The sequence below is a fragment of the Anarhichas minor genome, unplaced genomic scaffold (genome assembly GCF_050575085.1).
Source record: "Anarhichas minor isolate MPS153535 unplaced genomic scaffold, ASM5057508v1 ptg000011l, whole genome shotgun sequence".
In the NCBI taxonomy this organism is placed as follows: Eukaryota; Metazoa; Chordata; class Actinopteri; order Perciformes; family Anarhichadidae; genus Anarhichas; species Anarhichas minor.
The window spans coordinates 1,679,457-1,696,982 of record NW_027466457.1 but is presented as its reverse complement, the minus strand read 5'-3'; the positions used below and the strand labels follow the sequence as shown (position 1 = coordinate 1,696,982).

General features: G+C 43.2%; 1 protein-coding gene across 1 annotated transcript in view; it reads left to right on the top strand.

Annotated features, from left to right (window-relative positions):
- The window catches only part of LOC142947965 (serine/threonine-protein kinase BRSK2), a 149,463-nt gene that overhangs the window by 77,276 nt on the left and 54,661 nt on the right, over positions 1–17,526 (top strand). Inside the window, exon 2 of the mRNA XM_076089834.1 lies at positions 11,219–11,313. Coding sequence (XP_075945949.1) covers positions 11,219–11,313 — 95 coding nt within the window. The remainder of the gene's footprint in view (positions 1–11,218; positions 11,314–17,526) is intronic.

The following is a 17,526-nucleotide window of genomic DNA, read 5'->3' as shown; positions in this document are numbered from 1 at the left end:
CAGAACAATAATTAGAGCTTAGAGTTAGTGCTTAACTCCAAGTCTACTAACTAAATTTAATCTACTGCCATATTTCGCGACTTTTCCCAACCTCTGAAATATGGAAGCAATCAAAGCGCTTTTAATCTAAATGGTGTTTTCGATTGTGTCGGAATAATCCAACTCAAATCATATCGGTAGCTGTTTTTATCACCGAGGATAATGAACAGAGAAGAAGCTACCTCTGCTTTACTATCTGCATGTGATAATGTCATTGTGTCGATCTGGAGCTAACATGGATGTTTGGTTCTTGTAAATATATATCAAATATCTTCTATGCTGTTCTGCACGGCAGTTATCCCACACACACATGCACATGTGTTGTCTTTGTTGTCTCTATGCATTGAGGTGTTTCTGACAGGACCATACACTAATAGGGAAGCTTTGACACTTTGACCTTTCTCCTGCACGCCGTTTGTTCTACGCTGGTAGAGAATTAAGGCTGTACAAAGACATAGGAAGGAGACAGACAAAAAAACAAACACCTGCCAGTACCTTTTAACCTGTTGACTTTTGAAAATTGTCTGTACGTATCAATGTCACACACCGGGAGGTGTGCCCCCTACCTCGAACACACACACACAGGCACACACCCTCTCCCCCTATAGATGATTGTTCTGCGCTAGATCCAAACACTGTTGGTACATATAGCAACAACCTTGTCCATATTGACCATAATAGTGGGGTTTGTGCTCACCTTGGACAATCCCTCCTGCTGTTATTTCATATTCATTTTGCTTATTTATGAACAGGCTGAATGTCAAGAAGCTGTATAAAGCAAATTCGAGGTTAAGGTAGCATAAGTCTATTTCTGTGTGATGTGTTTTCCTTCATCTGTGTAAAGTGAAGTTTGCACCGTTGAGTGGCTGCTTCTTGCTGTCCGTGTTAAAACTCAAGCTGTCATCTCCCCTGCCTGCCCCAAAGCGGGAACGCAGCACCCTCATTGCCAATTAAGCTCAGATCAACAGAGGAAGATGGAGTGAGACATCGAATTACATCCAATATCCTCTCCCATACTCAAGCCTGTCTTTGCCAGCCACAAATTAGCGTACAAATTAAGGCTCTGAAGATGGGAGAAGTCGGGTTGCCAGATAACGACCAAATAACATCCTGCCGGTGTCTTGATGTGCCGGTCCAACTTGGATTCAGCTTCCTGCCTTCTCTTGATGTGTGGACAGAGTTTAGTTAAGTTCTTCCTGGTTGAGCTTCGACCATCCATTTTAATCTCCATTCGGAAGAGAGCTGGTTATCAAGACAGGTTGATGAGAACTCATCTCACTGAAGTCCGTTCCGGCTTCTTCTATGTTTGATAATGTTGCATGGACAACCCAAACGCTGTTAATTAATGAAATAACTCAAGCTGAATCATAGATGAGAAGGGTTTGATTAATTGCTTTTTTGAATCAGACTTCCTCTCCCCTGTCTTTTGTAGCCCACACAACTGGCGTCTCTGCGTGGCCTGTGTGCCAGAAATTGCACATTTTTCGTGCTGGTTAGTGTCGGCATTTATGTGTGTGAAAAATGCAAATCATGCTGCCACTGCCAGCATGATTTTCTATGGTTACAGCACGGTTTTGTAATATTATCCAGTCAGATGTTTAATAATTTATACTTTTATATTGGGGGTTATCTAACATATGACAGGCAGACAGTGTGCAGCTCTTTGGGTGGTGTCTAGGGGCTCCTTTCACTGTGAAGCCTATCAGAGAGTCATCACCAAGGCACCGATCCTCAGCTCATCATTTCGCCTCTTTATTTGACTCCCGTCTCCCCAGAGGACTGTGTGAGCACATGCTTGGCATGCGCACACATGTTTTAAAAGTGACACGCATATGCGCACCGGTAGCAGCATTTTCTGTGGACAACATGTCTGTTTGTGTGTACAAGTACGTATGTATGGATGGGTGCACGTGCATGTGCACGTGTTTGTCCCGTCTGCTGCGGTTGCCACATTGGGCCTGGTGTGGCTAATTAAAAGAACCCGGCTTGCATTATTCATGAGGCTGTAATTATACATTCCTTTTGCTGATCCCCAGTCAGAGGCATTAAAAATAGATCTTAGTCTCCGTACCCCGCCCACCTAGGCCCGACTTTCTCTCTGTGTTTTGACTATGTCTCTCCCAGCATCAGTCTATTTATCTTCATCATTATCAGTATTTCTCCATCTCCCTGTCACTGGCCTCATTGTTGCAACTTTTTTTCATTTGTTCTTTGCATCTCTCCCCTCGTCCCTCCCATATCTGCCCGGCGAGTCTTCATTCATGTTTGCTCTGATGCTCCCGTTTGGGATTCCGGCAGAACATTACTCTGACAGTGTCACTCTCGCTCGGCTCTGTGGTCTGAACTCCGGTCACGTCAGGCCAGAATTCAGAGTGGAATATTTTGAATCTCCGACGACGTCTCGGCAGTAAGATTCAGAAGAGAAGAGATACCGCTGCCTCTGATCAACTTAATGGGGGAGACCGTCTCCTTACAAGAAGCAAAATCCCTGCCCAAAAAGTTCGCCCTGACTTTTTTTCAAAAATAGAATTTGCACGTTCAATCCATAGAAATCTGCAGTAGCTGAATTCAAACGTACACAAATGGGAGATGGCTTCAATAGAGATAAACCAGAGTGTAGCTATTTGGCAAACATGAGCAGATTTGGTGTGTGCCATATGTTTCCATCAAGTCAACAACATCCAGGAACTTTTTGCACAGCTTAAAACATATGGCAGCATGAACTTTCTAAGCTATATTCTGCTGTGCCCATCACGCGTTCGGTACCTCTGGCAATGAGACTTGTTTGCCTTGCTGGCAAAGAGAGTGTGTGAAGCTTGCATCTTCCACTGTGCAGGTGAGGAGCTTCTGAGGACGTATTTGTGCATATATTTACATGCGGATGAGGCGGATAATGCAAGGGGGTGGGGATTTTGTAAGATCTGCCAATCAGAGAGCTTGTTAGATAACAAAGTGGATCGTCAGTAGTTGCTGCTTTTTGGCGATGCTCTGTCGTTCTTGTACTTCTGTCAGAATGTGTAAAATTAGATTATTGCCTTGAAGCCACCCAGAACTTCATCGCCTTACCCCACATTTGTGTTTGTTGGGGTTATATCATGGTAATGCAGTCGTGCATGTGGAATTAGCTTCCCACATCCATGTGCCCCCCCCCCCCCCCATGTCTCCTTAAAACCCAAACAGCCAAAAACCAACATGCGCATCAAAATACAGTGCATACACATATAAGCACACGCGGAGTGAATGCTAGCTGCTGTAGAGAATACTTGGATGCACAGTGTGGCTTTGCCAATGTGTGTGTACGTTATGTGTTTATTATTGTCATTTGATCACAGTTTCATTTGTAAAAAATGTTACACTTTCATCAGCTACCGAGATAATCAAAGGTAAATGGTGACCAGACATAATTGTTCTTGAACGTTGTTGTATTGGAAATTATTATCATTCTCGGTTGAAATGCTGGTACGTGTGGGTGCTCAGACGCGTGTACCCGATCATGCATCAATGCTGAGGAAATTGTCTTTCAGCTGTTTTCATGCAGAGACTGAGCTTTCAGAGAGAGGTGAATTGATCATATCTGAACCAGAGCTAATGCCGTAAATCTATATTATTCAGGAATAACGATTGAGTGCGTTCTCCATTACTTAGCAGTCAAATCACTTAGAATCATTGATAGCATGCAAGACTGTAATGAAGTGAAAGATGCCCTTCAGCTGCAGGTTCAAGTGCTTATGAGCAAGGCAAGGCATCTATTCCCTACCATCTCCATAGTGCCCTCGAAAGAAGAGATATCTACCATATCTCTTGTCAGTAACGTATCATTATTGATGTGTTTACCAAGAGGTCCCTGTTTTGTGCAGGGAGCTGTTGACCGAATGTCTTATATCACGCCGGCTATATAAACAGTTTTTATGTATGCATGCGTCAGTGTGCCTCCCTCCTCGCTCCAGCACTTCAGGGCTAAACTGCTCTTCCTGCTTTTGAAGCTGTTCTGTTGGTCTGGGCCTCTGTTGTTACTGATGTTGTTGCTGTTGCTTTGCCTGGTAGGGTTTAAGAGGGTTGCAGGGGAATTCAGGCTGGGTAGACTAACGTCACGGCTGACTGAAAATGCCAAAAAGTGCGAAAGAGGAGTGGAGAAATGGAGGAGATAAAAAGAGATCTCGTGAATGACGAGTGAGGAAAGAAGCGGTGGGAGAGAGACAGACAGAGAGAGTGCATTCATCGAGTAGCGAGTGAGCATTGTTTGATCTTTGACACGCTGTCTCCCTCCTGCACAGTATGACTCAACAACTTTCTGCTGGTATATTCCCTCTCTTTCTTCTTTTTTTTGTTTTCTGGATAGATGAGAGGATGAATCGAGGGAATAGGTGATAAATGAGTCAGAAAACACTGATGGATAGAGGAGGAACGAGTGCAACATTTGGCAGAAAGTGACTCCAGTCACTCCTGAAGTTCATGGAGTGACTGGATAACAAAACAAGTGGCAAGGATTCCATATGTTTCCCGTCTGCATAGTTTCAGTCCAGTGCTTAAAAGTAAATCAATAAACCAACATCTTAAATGTTTTATTAATTTATGTTCTTATTTATTTTGGTAATATATTTGTATCCAGGCATGAAAACAGTTGCTGGGTTTCTTCCTTTTTTTTTGTCATTCTGCTTTGGTAGATATAGCTATTGTAGGAGGTACTCACTCCATTTCTCTTCTATTAATTGCACACAGACTATATAACGGCATTCATTTGTCACAAGCATCTGTGTTTGGCACTTTGTCAACTCCAGTACATACGAACTGTAATTAATATAATGTCTTCTATTCTAGTCACAAACCACATACGTCTGTGTTTGGTGAACAAATGTATGAGAGCGTTCCATTTAATTAAACTATCTAACATTCCTGCTTATTAAATCTGTCTGTGTGTGCCACTGTGTTTGTATGAAGAACAGCGAGAGAGACGAAGAACGACAGTAGTCAGAGCTGTGGTGGTTGATGGTACAGTAGATCTTCAACTCCTGCCCTTTGCCCCGGTGGAGGGGATTCCCACGCCCTGCTACAGTGGCTTCCCATATGGCCACAAGGAGCTGGAGGAATAAGCCCCCAGTAACACATTGTGTTTCCTTTCAAACACTGATCCCAGTGCAGAGCTGTAGCCCCCACGTAGAGCATTCAGGGTTAGAGAGCAGGAGTGGAAAGCAGCTCACAGATCTGTGCCTAAGGGCAACGAGCTTCTCAGAGCCAGCGCCTCAGGGAGAGAAAGCTAAGCCAGCATAAGCTACTACCATCTGCTGCCATTGGCTTCGGGCTTCTGAAAGATCAAGTTTGAAAGTGAGAGAGGTGCGCGAGAGGAGACGTCTCTTTTTCATCCTTCTCTCTTCTCTCCTAGTAGACACTTCCAGATGGAAATTAAGTTATCCAGTAATGGATCTTTAACCGCATGGATGCCAGTGCCGTGAGGAGGATAAAGCTGAAAACGTTGTGTGTGTGTGTGTGTGTGTGGTTAGAAGGTGAACATCCTAAAGAGCCTCTCCTAGGCTCAAGCATGGTGTTCCTGTCCTCTCTCCCCAGCTCTCCTTCGTTCCCTCTCGGGGAAATCTTGCTCGCAGTCGGGGTCCTCTCCTGCCTGCTCCTGCCTGCCAGATGATAAATCGACCACTGATCGGCGTGCTTTTCAAACTGGAACAGGAAGAGCTCTCACAAGTTAACACAGATAGAGACACGTTTTCTCACACTCGGGAGTAGGGTTTTTCCCTGGCTGCTCTGCCAAGCTAAACAGCTTTATGGTAAGGCAGAGGAAGGCAAACGTAAACATGCCAACGAGGGCCCACTGGGAACTCGCCATTGCATGTCAAAGGATTTAAATATAGCTTACAGCTCTCATTTCATAGTATACCAAACCTCATTCATAAAACTGCCCAGCTGCAAAATATGTTTGCACCCGGAAGGCTTCCAGATGTGTCTTTCAACTTGACTATGACGCACGTTATCGACGACATAAAATAGTGACAAGTGCACTTTCATGATTCGCTAAGCACCACTCTTTTTGTTGCTTAGCTTATGTGTGAGTTGGGGATCGAGTGTGGCTTTCACTAATTCTCACTGAATACATGCCACCTCTAAATGTGTCGAGTTGGTAGAAAATATTGGTTTAATCCCAAGGCCCAAAAGCACTTGTCTTTAAAATCTTTGGCATAAAGTTGCTTTATTCATGTAGTTCGGATACATCAGTTCCCGTAATTAATATACGCTGACACCTAGTAAAGATGTTCTCGCGACAGATGTCAGCAAGTTCAGTTGTGATATCATAAAACAAAATCCCTTATGCAGAGACAGTGAAGTGAGACAAAAAGCTCCAAATCACCAAATCAGTGCTAGCACATGGCTCAATGATGCAGAGCAGCAGGGGAACAGCCAGAATGTTCTTTTATCTTCGGGAAAAAGAGTTGATTTGCCACATTTTCACAAACTTGTGCAGATTTTGTTAATTAACAGTTTTCATTAATGATGAGTTACTAAACAGTTATGGTTCCTAGTGTGTTTTTCTTTCATTTTTTCCTCCTTGTGTTTCTTACTTTCTTACTTTTGAGTCTTTACTTCTGACCCTTAGTTCTTTAGCTTCTCCTAAATGGCCGTCTCTGCGGACGCAATCAAAAGTTTTATTTGCAAGTTTTACTATCCATCCCAAATTTGTCAAAGCCAGCAGGGAAATGATTGAACCTCGACCTCCTCTAGCGGTCCCTCCACATTAATCACAGAGCAGGGTGGAAAGTAAAGAGTGCAGAGTCGGGATGGAGGCCTTGGGTCAGTCGATGGTGGCCTCTCCAGCCCATAAGTCCCTGGCTGGTGTCATTATTCTGACACTGTAGTGAAGGCGAGAGCTTTTGATGCTATTGATTCGGGAGGATGGCGAAGGAGAGGCGAGATCGATGCACTTGCTGATTCAGTGGTGTTGCAAACTTGGCTGCACAGCCTGCTTTTGTCCATATGTGAGTTAATGAAAAGTATATAAGTGAACAGTGTGTGACAATGCCGGTCCGCCTGTGTCTCCCTGGTCCAGTTAATAGATTACATGTGACACTCATGTGCTGTCCTACAGATCAGCTTTACATTTACAAAGAGACTATCTGTACACACTCTGAACCTTTGTGCTCTCAGTCAAAGCCTTACTTTTGAAGCTATGTTCAAAGGCAGTCTACCTGCTCAGCCCAACCAGATCCAGACAAAACCCCGGTGTCTTCCAGGGCACCTCCTGGACACCCCTCCCCCCCAGCCCTGCCAAACCAGGTTCAGCTCAGCGTGTTCACCCAGAGCTGAGAGAGTTTCCTCTGGAGTTTCGTCACAGACAGGTGAAAGGGGCACAGGGAGTATCAGGCAATCGCTGTCATTACAGGGCATTAGAGAGAAGGGAAGGCGGGGTTGATTTTTGGTCATGGGGAGGAGGAGATTAATTAGATAACACAACATACTTCAGACAAGTCACAGGGAAATTGTCGTGACAGAATTGTTTGTCCTTAATTGCATGTATTTCCTGTTGTTGGGGTTGGACATTAGCAGGGAATCATTGAGAAGTATAAATCATGAGGAGATCATATGGGGGTTTATTTTAGAGGTGCTGGTGGTTGTTTGAAAATCATTAAAATGCTGTGATGGTGTTGTGAAGATATCGTAAGTCGTTGTGCAGTGAGGCAGAGAGTGGGTTTCTGGGCAACTGCAGCTTAACGGCCAAGATCTCAACCTCCTATCTCTGCACAGTCCTGTGCTTCAAACAAAATAATATTTTGTTGAGCTAACCAAAAGCCAAACAGCCCAAAGATGTTTTTATTTATTCATTGACTTTGTCAATTCATTTTTTTAATTTTTTTATTTATTTATACTTTTATTCTATTACTGGTTTGATAAATATGACTCTGTCTCTACACACTTTTATGAAATTATGTACAAGTACTGTGTGTTGGCAATCTACTGTGTGAATGCTTGAAACACCCACACACCATGACATGCTCTAGCATTTCATCGGTACTATTTGTGGAAATATAAATGCATGATTTTGATATGAAATACAACAATTTCTAAAAAGGCAGGAGTGAGTTTCTTAACGTTTCAACAGAGGGGACGGACGCAGGTCCGTTTAGTTGACCCGCGACTAGCGAACTGCCCCACAAACAGCTGTTTTTGTTCTGCGTTTTTTAATACACTGCTATATAGTTTAGAGAATGTTACATTATAGACCGACAGAAGCGCAAAGTCGTAATTACAAATCTGTCTGCTACTTCAGCACCACGGACAGCGCCATGGATTTATCAATACACAGCACAGTTAGGCTACTGGTATTTCAGAGCCATGGTCGGGATCATAAAACTTAACTTCCACAAACCTCAGTGAGATAAAGGATCAATGAGTCAGGCAGCCTAGACCAACATATTCGACTAAACAATCCTTCCGTCCCTGCACTATTTCTGCTAGGCTACTAAGGCAGCCCCCCTCATCCCCGCTCAAATTGCCTACTGACTCTAGGGATGGAATTGTCAGTCGGTCCAACACTTTGGACCAGACTGAAATATCTCAACAATCATTGGATGGATTGCCATGAAATGTGGTGCCGATATCCATGGCTTCCAAATGATGAATCCTTCTGTCTTTGGTGATTCACCTTTAGCACCATCATCAGATTGACATTTTGGGGCTTAAGTGGAGCGTCTCAAAAACGAATGCTTGGATTGCAATGAACTTTTGGTAGAGAACTTCATGATCTCCTCGGTGCTTTTTTAATAACTTTGGTCATCTTTTGATTTGAGCACCATCATCTGGTGAAAATGTCCAATTGTCCAATACTTTGGATTATAACTAAAAACTTTGTAATGCAGCTTAGCATTGCCATTGTAAGCATGTTAGCATGCTGACGTTAGCATTTAGCACACCCAAAGCAGATATGTGCCTAAAAGCACAGACTCACAGAGCTGCCATAACTGTAGTCTCTCAATCTTGTTGCAATTTGTTGCTCAAAAGGTATATTCTGAGTGATTTTATGAGTCTTTTTTACTCAGGTTTATTACTTAAGAGTTGCACAGAGTAGCCTCTGTTGGCAGGTTTTTTTTATTTTGAGGACGTGTTACAGGATATCAACAAGAATATTGTTGCATTTGCTTGCTTTTGTTTCACCACCAGTGACTAGTAAACATGTCACATTTTGTAATTTAAGCTTGTAAATGGAATGTGTTTTGCCATGACAATTAGTTCTGTTGTCGGTTTGAGTCGTGATTCTTATTCGAGGTATGAAAGAGGCGTACGTCTTATGTCCCTTTGTATTATGTACTGAACTTCCTTGTGCGAGTTCATTACAATCCGTACACAAAGTGGTTGTAAAATCGTAATGTGCTGTCTTCCCGTGCACATCTCCCTCTTGCTAATGCACCCTCAGCTAACGAAAACACAGGCATTGGAGGAAGATGGATAGAGAGGCAAGTAATCCAGTTAACTTTTCATGTATTTGCAGGCAGATATTTTCTCTTTTAATGCGTTTATCATGACTTATGAGCTTCACTATAGCGTCCATTAACATATGATTACCATCACAGTGCTAATGGGTTTGTCTGTCGTTCCCTGTCCTGCTCAACTGCTTCATCCCCTTTTCTAAATCTTTCTACATCTTTTATCTTCTTTTTAGTATTTGCTTCCTTCCTATCTCTCTGTCCTGCTCTCCGTCATTCTCTCTCTCTCACGCCTCCTCTCCTACATGTGTCTCCACTCACGGCCCCCGCGGCCCCTCGTCTCCAAAGCCAGAACCTCACTCCCACGCGATGCTCTCCATTATTGCTTAATTATCTCTGGCCTGTCATTTCAATAATGTGCTATCGCTGATTCTGAATCTTTGCACTTTTTCCCCTTCATCTTTCGCATGCTCTTTTCTATTTACTTCTTCATGTCTCCTTCTCTATCCCCCTCTGCTGCTTCCCCTCCTCCTCTGTCGTTTCTGCGGTGTCGGAAGACTTGTTTCTGCATTCCTATGTTAGCCCGCCTCCTCAAAGCCCATTGACTCTCCTCTTCTGCTGATTCATATAGAAATCAAACTGCGTAATAGACAGTGAGAGAGCGAGCTGGAAGTCTGGTTCATGTCAGCCAGCCAGTTTGATGCAGGACGTTGCTTTTCTGCACCAACATGCTACTTTCAGTAACTGCATCATTTCCGTCATTGGCACATGAGGAGTAGTGCTTATTAACTTAATCCCACCATCTTCATGGTGGGAGCAGCAAGATATCAAAGCCTTCCGATTATCCCATTACCATTAGAGAACTCAAATGCTGTAGTTAAAACTCTTCTTTCGTCGTCTCCAAATCCCCACAGCATCACGGAGCCGTTGGGGAAATCAATAATAGAGAGCCGACATTTGTTTGTGTATGGGTGTGTGTGTGTGTTTGTTTCAGTTTGTCTGATGCAAACATCTTTCTAATGTGTGTGTGCAACTCTGTTGTCCCTGGCAGAAAATGGATTGGTGCTGTTGTCATGGCTCCCCTGTATCAAATACATAAAACATTTTGTTTCTTTTGTCGTATTTATAACGCCGCGGTTTTTGATTTGGACACTAATGCCATTGCTAAAAGTTTGTATGAATTCCAAGAGATACAGCATATCAAACACACTCAAATCTCACCCCATCCATCGATGTGTTGTGAAGTCAAGGGTAACGCTTTCTTCTGTGTCGTTGAAATATGAAATCCTGATTTGCTCTCCTACTTTCTTTGCGTTGTTGCTTCATTCTTGTCCGTTTTGAGCCCTGGTCAATAGTCCCATTCCACAACTGACCTTTGACTCTGTTTGTTTTTTTATTGTCTGTTTGAGCTAACTCAACTGCTTCACAGCAGTTTAGTGCATTACAGGAATCAATAACACAAATGGCCCATTCCCTTACTGCCTTTATGACTTAAATAAACCCCGGAGGGCAGTTTCTGAAAGGAATTGTCTACACTTCAAAAGTCATTATCAGCATTCTGTGCATTTCCATTATATCAGTCCGGTCAATGCACATTAGTGGTAAGCCAAAAAAAAAACAACTTCACACATCGCTTTAATTCAAGTGTATTTTACATGTCCTGTCGTAACTAGGAACACATCATGCAGTGTGGACATCTAAAAAGTGCTTTACCTATTTGACCTAATAAAGTGAGTGTTTCCTGTTTGTTTTTGCAGGGTTGGTCAAGCTGGGGATCCACTGTGTAACATGCCAGAAAGTCGCCATAAAGATTGTCAACCGTGAGAAACTCAGTGAGTCGGTACTAATGAAGGTAAGTTTACAGCTTTCAGTTCTTCCAGTGGCTTTCAGGTTTACAATTGAGGTGTTTTAAATAGTTCTGGGTGTTTTTTTTCACTTAAATGTTTCCATGTAATCTATATGTATGTGAATAAAGCATGTACTAGTGAAAAGAGTAATGTATTGTGTAGTTAGTTGACCTGTTAGTTTGTCTATAGGTGAGAAATGTGTTGTTTGTCTAATTTTCAACAACCACATCGTCTGTGTTTGAGTCTGGCTGGAGATCTTTGATGAACACCATGCCTCTCTCTGGCCCCAAAATCCTAATATGCCGCAGCCAGGCTGACTGAAGCAACACTAAGGGTTGGACTCTAACTGAATAGTGATGTCCCTTAAAGAGCCACTTCTTTGACACATACAATCTGGGCTGACTGCCTGCTAGCATTTCAAAAACCGAAATGTTTGGACTGCTCGTGTGGGTTTGAAACTCTTCCATAAATCAGTGGCTGATCTTGCAAAAATGTTTGAATATGAGTGATTCATATCATAATCAGCCTCATGGAGAGTGGAATCACGAGCGTTTCATCCTTCTCAAATGTTGAACTGAAGCAGTCGGCTGTTTAGCTCCCCTGCCAGGAGTCGGTGCCTCCAAGAAAACTTGGGGTAACAAAACAATAAAGCAGGTTTCTGCAACTACAATTGCTTTAACCTCACTCCAAAATGCTTCAAAATCGTCTGGGTGAAACACTCATATTTCTAACGTTGCTGTTCCCACACAACCTTGTTTTGAAGGATTCAGTGGGGATTTTGTTTTTTCTTATTATGTACCAGGGCTCCTGCTGGGCAGCTCTATTCATTGCCCACGCACAATTGGCGTGCTACAAAATTGGCCCTCGTGTTGATGGAATAGTTGTAAAGAAAGCAAAGAGAGCTGGAAGATAGCGGACAACAAGATGCTACAACCTGAAAATGATTCTTTCACAGGACACACGCAGAGAGGAGCGCCTACTCTAATTGTTTGCTTATGAGCTGGAAAGCAGGAGGCGGATGTTTTTTTTTTTTCTCACACTACAGGTTATCTGCAAATGGAAAACCCTTCCGCTTTGCATCGCTTCTGCGGCAGCATCATTAGACTTTCGATGAAAAGCTCTCTGCGCTCGAATATTGCTGTTTGATAAACAGTCGGGTATTAATCAGCTTCTAGCTGTGTCAGTGCCTCCGTGACTTTTGCTCACTCATTGCTGTCTTGCTCCCGAAGTCGCTCTCTTTTTATCTCTGTCTATTTGGCTCAACATGCAGTCTAATATTTTCATGAGGGAAAGACTGGTCATTTTGGTTGCCTCAGCACTTACAGAAGTGTTATTAGCTGTAGCAGTAGTTGCTGGAACCATTGTAACATGTGACAGCAGAGAGGATGGCAGCGGGATAATGTCCCAACCCAGGTGTTTCACATCGTGCTGTCCTGCAGAGGAAAATGAGAGTAACAGATGCCAAACACTGACAAGGCTTTTGCTGAAGCTGCATTTTAGAGCCAATTACTGAAGTCAGCCATTGTCACTCTTCTCTCAACTGCTGGCCCCTGGTGTGTGTGTGTGTTTTAGTGATTGTGTGTGTGTGTGTGTGTGTGTGTGTGTGTGTGTGTGTGTGTGTGTGTGTGTGTGTGTGTGTGTGTGTGTGTGTGTGTGTGTGTGTGTGTGTGTGTGTGTGTGTGTGTGTGTGTGTGTGTGTGTGTGTGTGTGTGTGTGTGTGTGTGTGTGCACGCGCCAGTAGGGATTGAATCATGTGGAAGCCAGGAGCAACTGAGTTCCTCTGAAAGATACTCTTTGAATGTTTTGTCTTAAGTTTGAGAATGGATGCAAACAATCATAATCAGTCACCAACATTTCATATACATGAGTGTGTGATGAGCAATGCTTGTATGGAAATGGTGTGTGTGTTTGTCATCCCCCATATAACACGGACAAAAGTCAGTAGTTTGGAAGTCTAGTTGATATTCTACGTTTTTTGTGTCATCATTGCTGTGTGTTTATGGACGGTGTGTGTATTGATTTGATCGTTGGCCTCTGTAAAAAGCAACTTGAGGCCTTAATTATAATTCTAAACCTCTGTTTCAATATACTTTTTTCACCAACGTGTAATTAGTTATGAGGCACGACCGATTAGACCAAACTGTTGGTGAGGTCACTTGTAAAGTTCCCTCTAGTTTCGGGACTCACTAAACATAACATTGGTCTCCTGCAGTGGCCTGGACAGGTGTTTTCTGAAATCCAGCCACTTTCCCATATTCCCATTGTGTTGCACTCCACAGTCTTCTGTGTCTGTTCTCCGGCCTGCCTGTGTGGCTGTCAGACTGTCAGATGGACTGCACTCTACTGCAAGACTCACAGACTGTGAAATGTCACCTTTTAATATGCTAATGTATTGGGTCCCCGTGGTGCCATTAGGGGAGAATCTGACTCTCCTGGACAGGTGTGTGTGCGTGTGCTGGTGTGTGTGTGTGCATGCAACACGCTGACGACACACATATATGAACGCATGCAGGCCCTACACACAAAAGAGTAGAATGTGTGTGCATATGTCATACGGACACACACACATATTCATATGTATGTGCACGAGCACATCCTCCGTGACACACGTCATCCCTCTATGTCTGTCCTTCCCCCGACTGGCCTTGGTAGTCAGGGGTCCGAGGAGACGAGTTGAATTAATTGTCTCAGAATAGAAATGGCATTGAGGTCTTTCCTCCACTCAGTGTGTTGAACTTTGTATAACTAGTGTCGAACTCTTTTGTCCACAGCCCCACAGGCTGGACCAGAAAGACATTGAATTTTCTTGTGTAATGAATTTGTCTGTGAACTTTATATCGTTTTTGGTTTTTTTTACCAGTGAATGAGCCTTGAATACTTCAAAGAGCAAGTGCAGCCCAATGTGTTGTATCTCAGCAGAAAACATAACAATGGAGTTGGTTGAATGGGAAGTGGCTGCTTGTCATGTTTTAAGTGATGAGAGAGAAACGGACAGAAAGGGAATACACAGTATGTGCACATATGACAGTATGTCACCAGTCATTGGCACTGAGGCCAAACAGAATGGAGCGTGGCGATCCGATACAAGGAGAAGCCCAGAACCAACAGCGTATGTGTGAGCATGTGTGAGAGAGTCTCTCTAGGGAGTACTTAATGTTTCTGAAACTCGGCAAGCCCTCTCTCCCTCTTACTCGCCTTGAATCCATGTCTTTGTGCCGTGGGGCTGTGAAGAGGGGGGGGGGCAAAAGAGAGCAAGACTCAGGGGAGAGAGATGGACATGCAGTGGGACAAGATAACACAGACACTTTTGTAGGTACACCACGTCTCTACTCATATTTCCCGTTAGGAGTGAGTGTGTTTTGTTCTTGAACCATTAATGTGACATTCACACATATCAGGCCGATACAAACTGTATAATTACAAAGAACAGCGAGATTTGATTCACGATTTGTACAGCGGATATGATGAGTAAGACAAATTCTCTTTTTGCACACTTCCACCAAATGCTTGCACGCTCTTGAGAATAGAACTCAGAAGTAAACATAATTCATATTCACACAAAAATATGACAACTCTATAATTGCTGGTGTCCTGAGAATGCTGGGAAATAAAACCTGAGCCATGCGCCAGATACATTAGAAACCCTGTTAAGCAAAGCTGGGTAGGATTTAAGAAATGTCCATAGTAGTACCGATACAGGACCAGCATTTTGGTACCAGTACCAAAACAATTGTTCTTCGTGGTACTTCACTTTGGGAAATATAAACATGTGTTGCTACAAAACCATTTTTTCAGCAAAATTAAGCTAAAATGTCTGAATACAAGCAGCCCTACTCTACCAAATCTTTGCCTCAATAAAATGGAATTAAAACTGACATTTATTATTTAAATCAGGAACTATTATATCAGTGAAAGCAAGATTACCAATCAGATCGGAGAAAGTAATGCGTTATAATACTCAGTCCTACTAATAAAGCTAACATCCATGTATCGCTAGTTTCAATGTAACCTAATGTGACTCATCTTTGTAGAACTCTTTGCGATGTTCATGAAGTGCTTATATGATTTAGTTTTTCCTCTGCATTTGTGAGACTTCCATTGCATGGTTAAAGCATACGCTGCTTCTTCTTGACCTGAAGAGCATAGTGTAACTCCTGTGCAATGGAAAACCACGAGTCTGTTATTGCAATGCTGCCAAACACCAACTGTAAAACCGACGATGATATGGTGGAAAAAATGTTGTAGAATCTTGCCACTGCAGTCAACTATGGTCTGACATGCTTTCCCCGAGAGCAGGGGTATTACTGTACCATATTTCATACTATATTACCTATTATTATGCTGAGTGGAGCAACTTCACTAATCCACAGTTTAGTCTCGGGGTGAGTCAAATTGTTGCTAGCCACTAGCACTAACAACTAGCAGAGGGTGGAGGGTATCTTTAGCATGCAGCAGTTGGTAGTTGCTGTTGATGCCTGCTCTGTTTCTCCCTCTGAGCCAGTTAGCTGGTGGTGGCTGCCGCTGCTGTTGGGATAAGGACAACTAATTAGCCAGAGTTACTCTCTCTCCTCCTGAAGCAGCACAACTTCAAAGTCACTCTACTGTCCCCAAGCCCAGAGAGAGAAGAGGAAGAGAGGAAGATGGGGAGAGGAGGGATGGAGTGCAGGAGGAAGGGAGATGGAGGGGAGGGAAGAGTGTGTGTGTGTGTGTGTGTGTGTGAGGAGGGTTAGAAAAGATGGTGAACATAAAGTTAGAGCACTTTGGATAGATGTCTTGTGAAGTAGATATCGCTGCATAGCTACACTGGTTTTGATGGGGTGTTTTAGCGCGGTGAGGTCACTTGTGTCTTGCTCACTGTCCTTGATGTCAGTCATAACATTTCAGATGAGAAAAATGTGTGTGTGAGTGTGTGTGTGAGAGAGAGAGAGAGGAGGAGAGTTTGGAGATGGAAAAGCCAGCAGTATAATTGTCCCCTGAAGCAAATAATTGAAGTGCTATGGACACCGCATCTAAGAGCTGAGAACAACCAGCCAGCACCAGAGCCAGGGTAGACAGCTGCATCACCTATGCTTGCTTGAAATAGAAGGACAAGGATAAGGATTATCGAGACTTTTCTCTCATTAACAAACAAGATCAGTACTGTTTGAATGTGATTTTCCGTCCATAAATAAGGAACATTTGCCTCTTGTATAGAATTGAAGCAATGGGAGCATATCATATGTGTATCTGTAGTCTAAATAACAAAACATGAAGGAAAGTAACATTCGCGGTGACTGAATGATGCAATGGTTTTAGATGCACAGCAGCTAAGACACTCATGTAGGACTAAAAAGGCAGAGAAAAGCGATGTATAAAGGTCGAGTACACCAAGGCATTGTGGTGGGCGGGTTGAGGAGCAGAATGCCACGGCCACAGATGAATCATACAAGGTCTAATCTTGTTATCCCGACACCTCGCTGACAGCACAGTAGCTTTCTTTCCCCGCCATCTCTACTCTTCCCCTCCTAATGATTATAGATTGGCCATTCTCTCCCATCTCTGTTGTGTCGCTTGTGGGTTGGTGATAGAAATGCATCCAACGCGCACATGTTTACCTTTATGTTGTGTGAATACGTGTCGTTTGTGTGTCTTTGCGTGCATGTGCCTGTGCCGCCGCAGAGACGATGCAGACACCCCTTAAAATAAATGGGTTTCATATGTTGTGCCCCTGCGCGTTGATCCATCATGGTGCTGAGCCAGAAGCCAGGGCTTAGCACACAGTTTGATCTTAACAGGCTGACTGCACAGAAAGTCTGTAGAATTACCAGCTCGGTTTCTCTGTTGTACGTTTGCTTCTTCTTTTACTCATTTCTGCATGTTCGCATTCAAATGTTGGCTGAATTTGGATTTTTGAAATAGAAGAATTTAAGAAATGCAGAATAGTTCCTTCATTTGGGTTCAATCAAATGTAAAATATGGAATATTACAGAACAAACATTACATTACAGAACAGAAACTGTGAGAAAGTTTTGTTTTATACAGTACTGACCAAACGCTCTCCCTGAAAAATGTGTATCTCCTGTGTGTCACTCCTCTCATTGTCGCACAGTCTTTTTCTCTCCGTCCCTTTTTCCTTCATAGCATTCTGTAGGAACCTAAATAATAATATGGATTTCCCCGAACCCGTAAGACCGTTCAAAGCCCTTTGTCTGTTATCAGTCAATATGAAGGTCACTCAC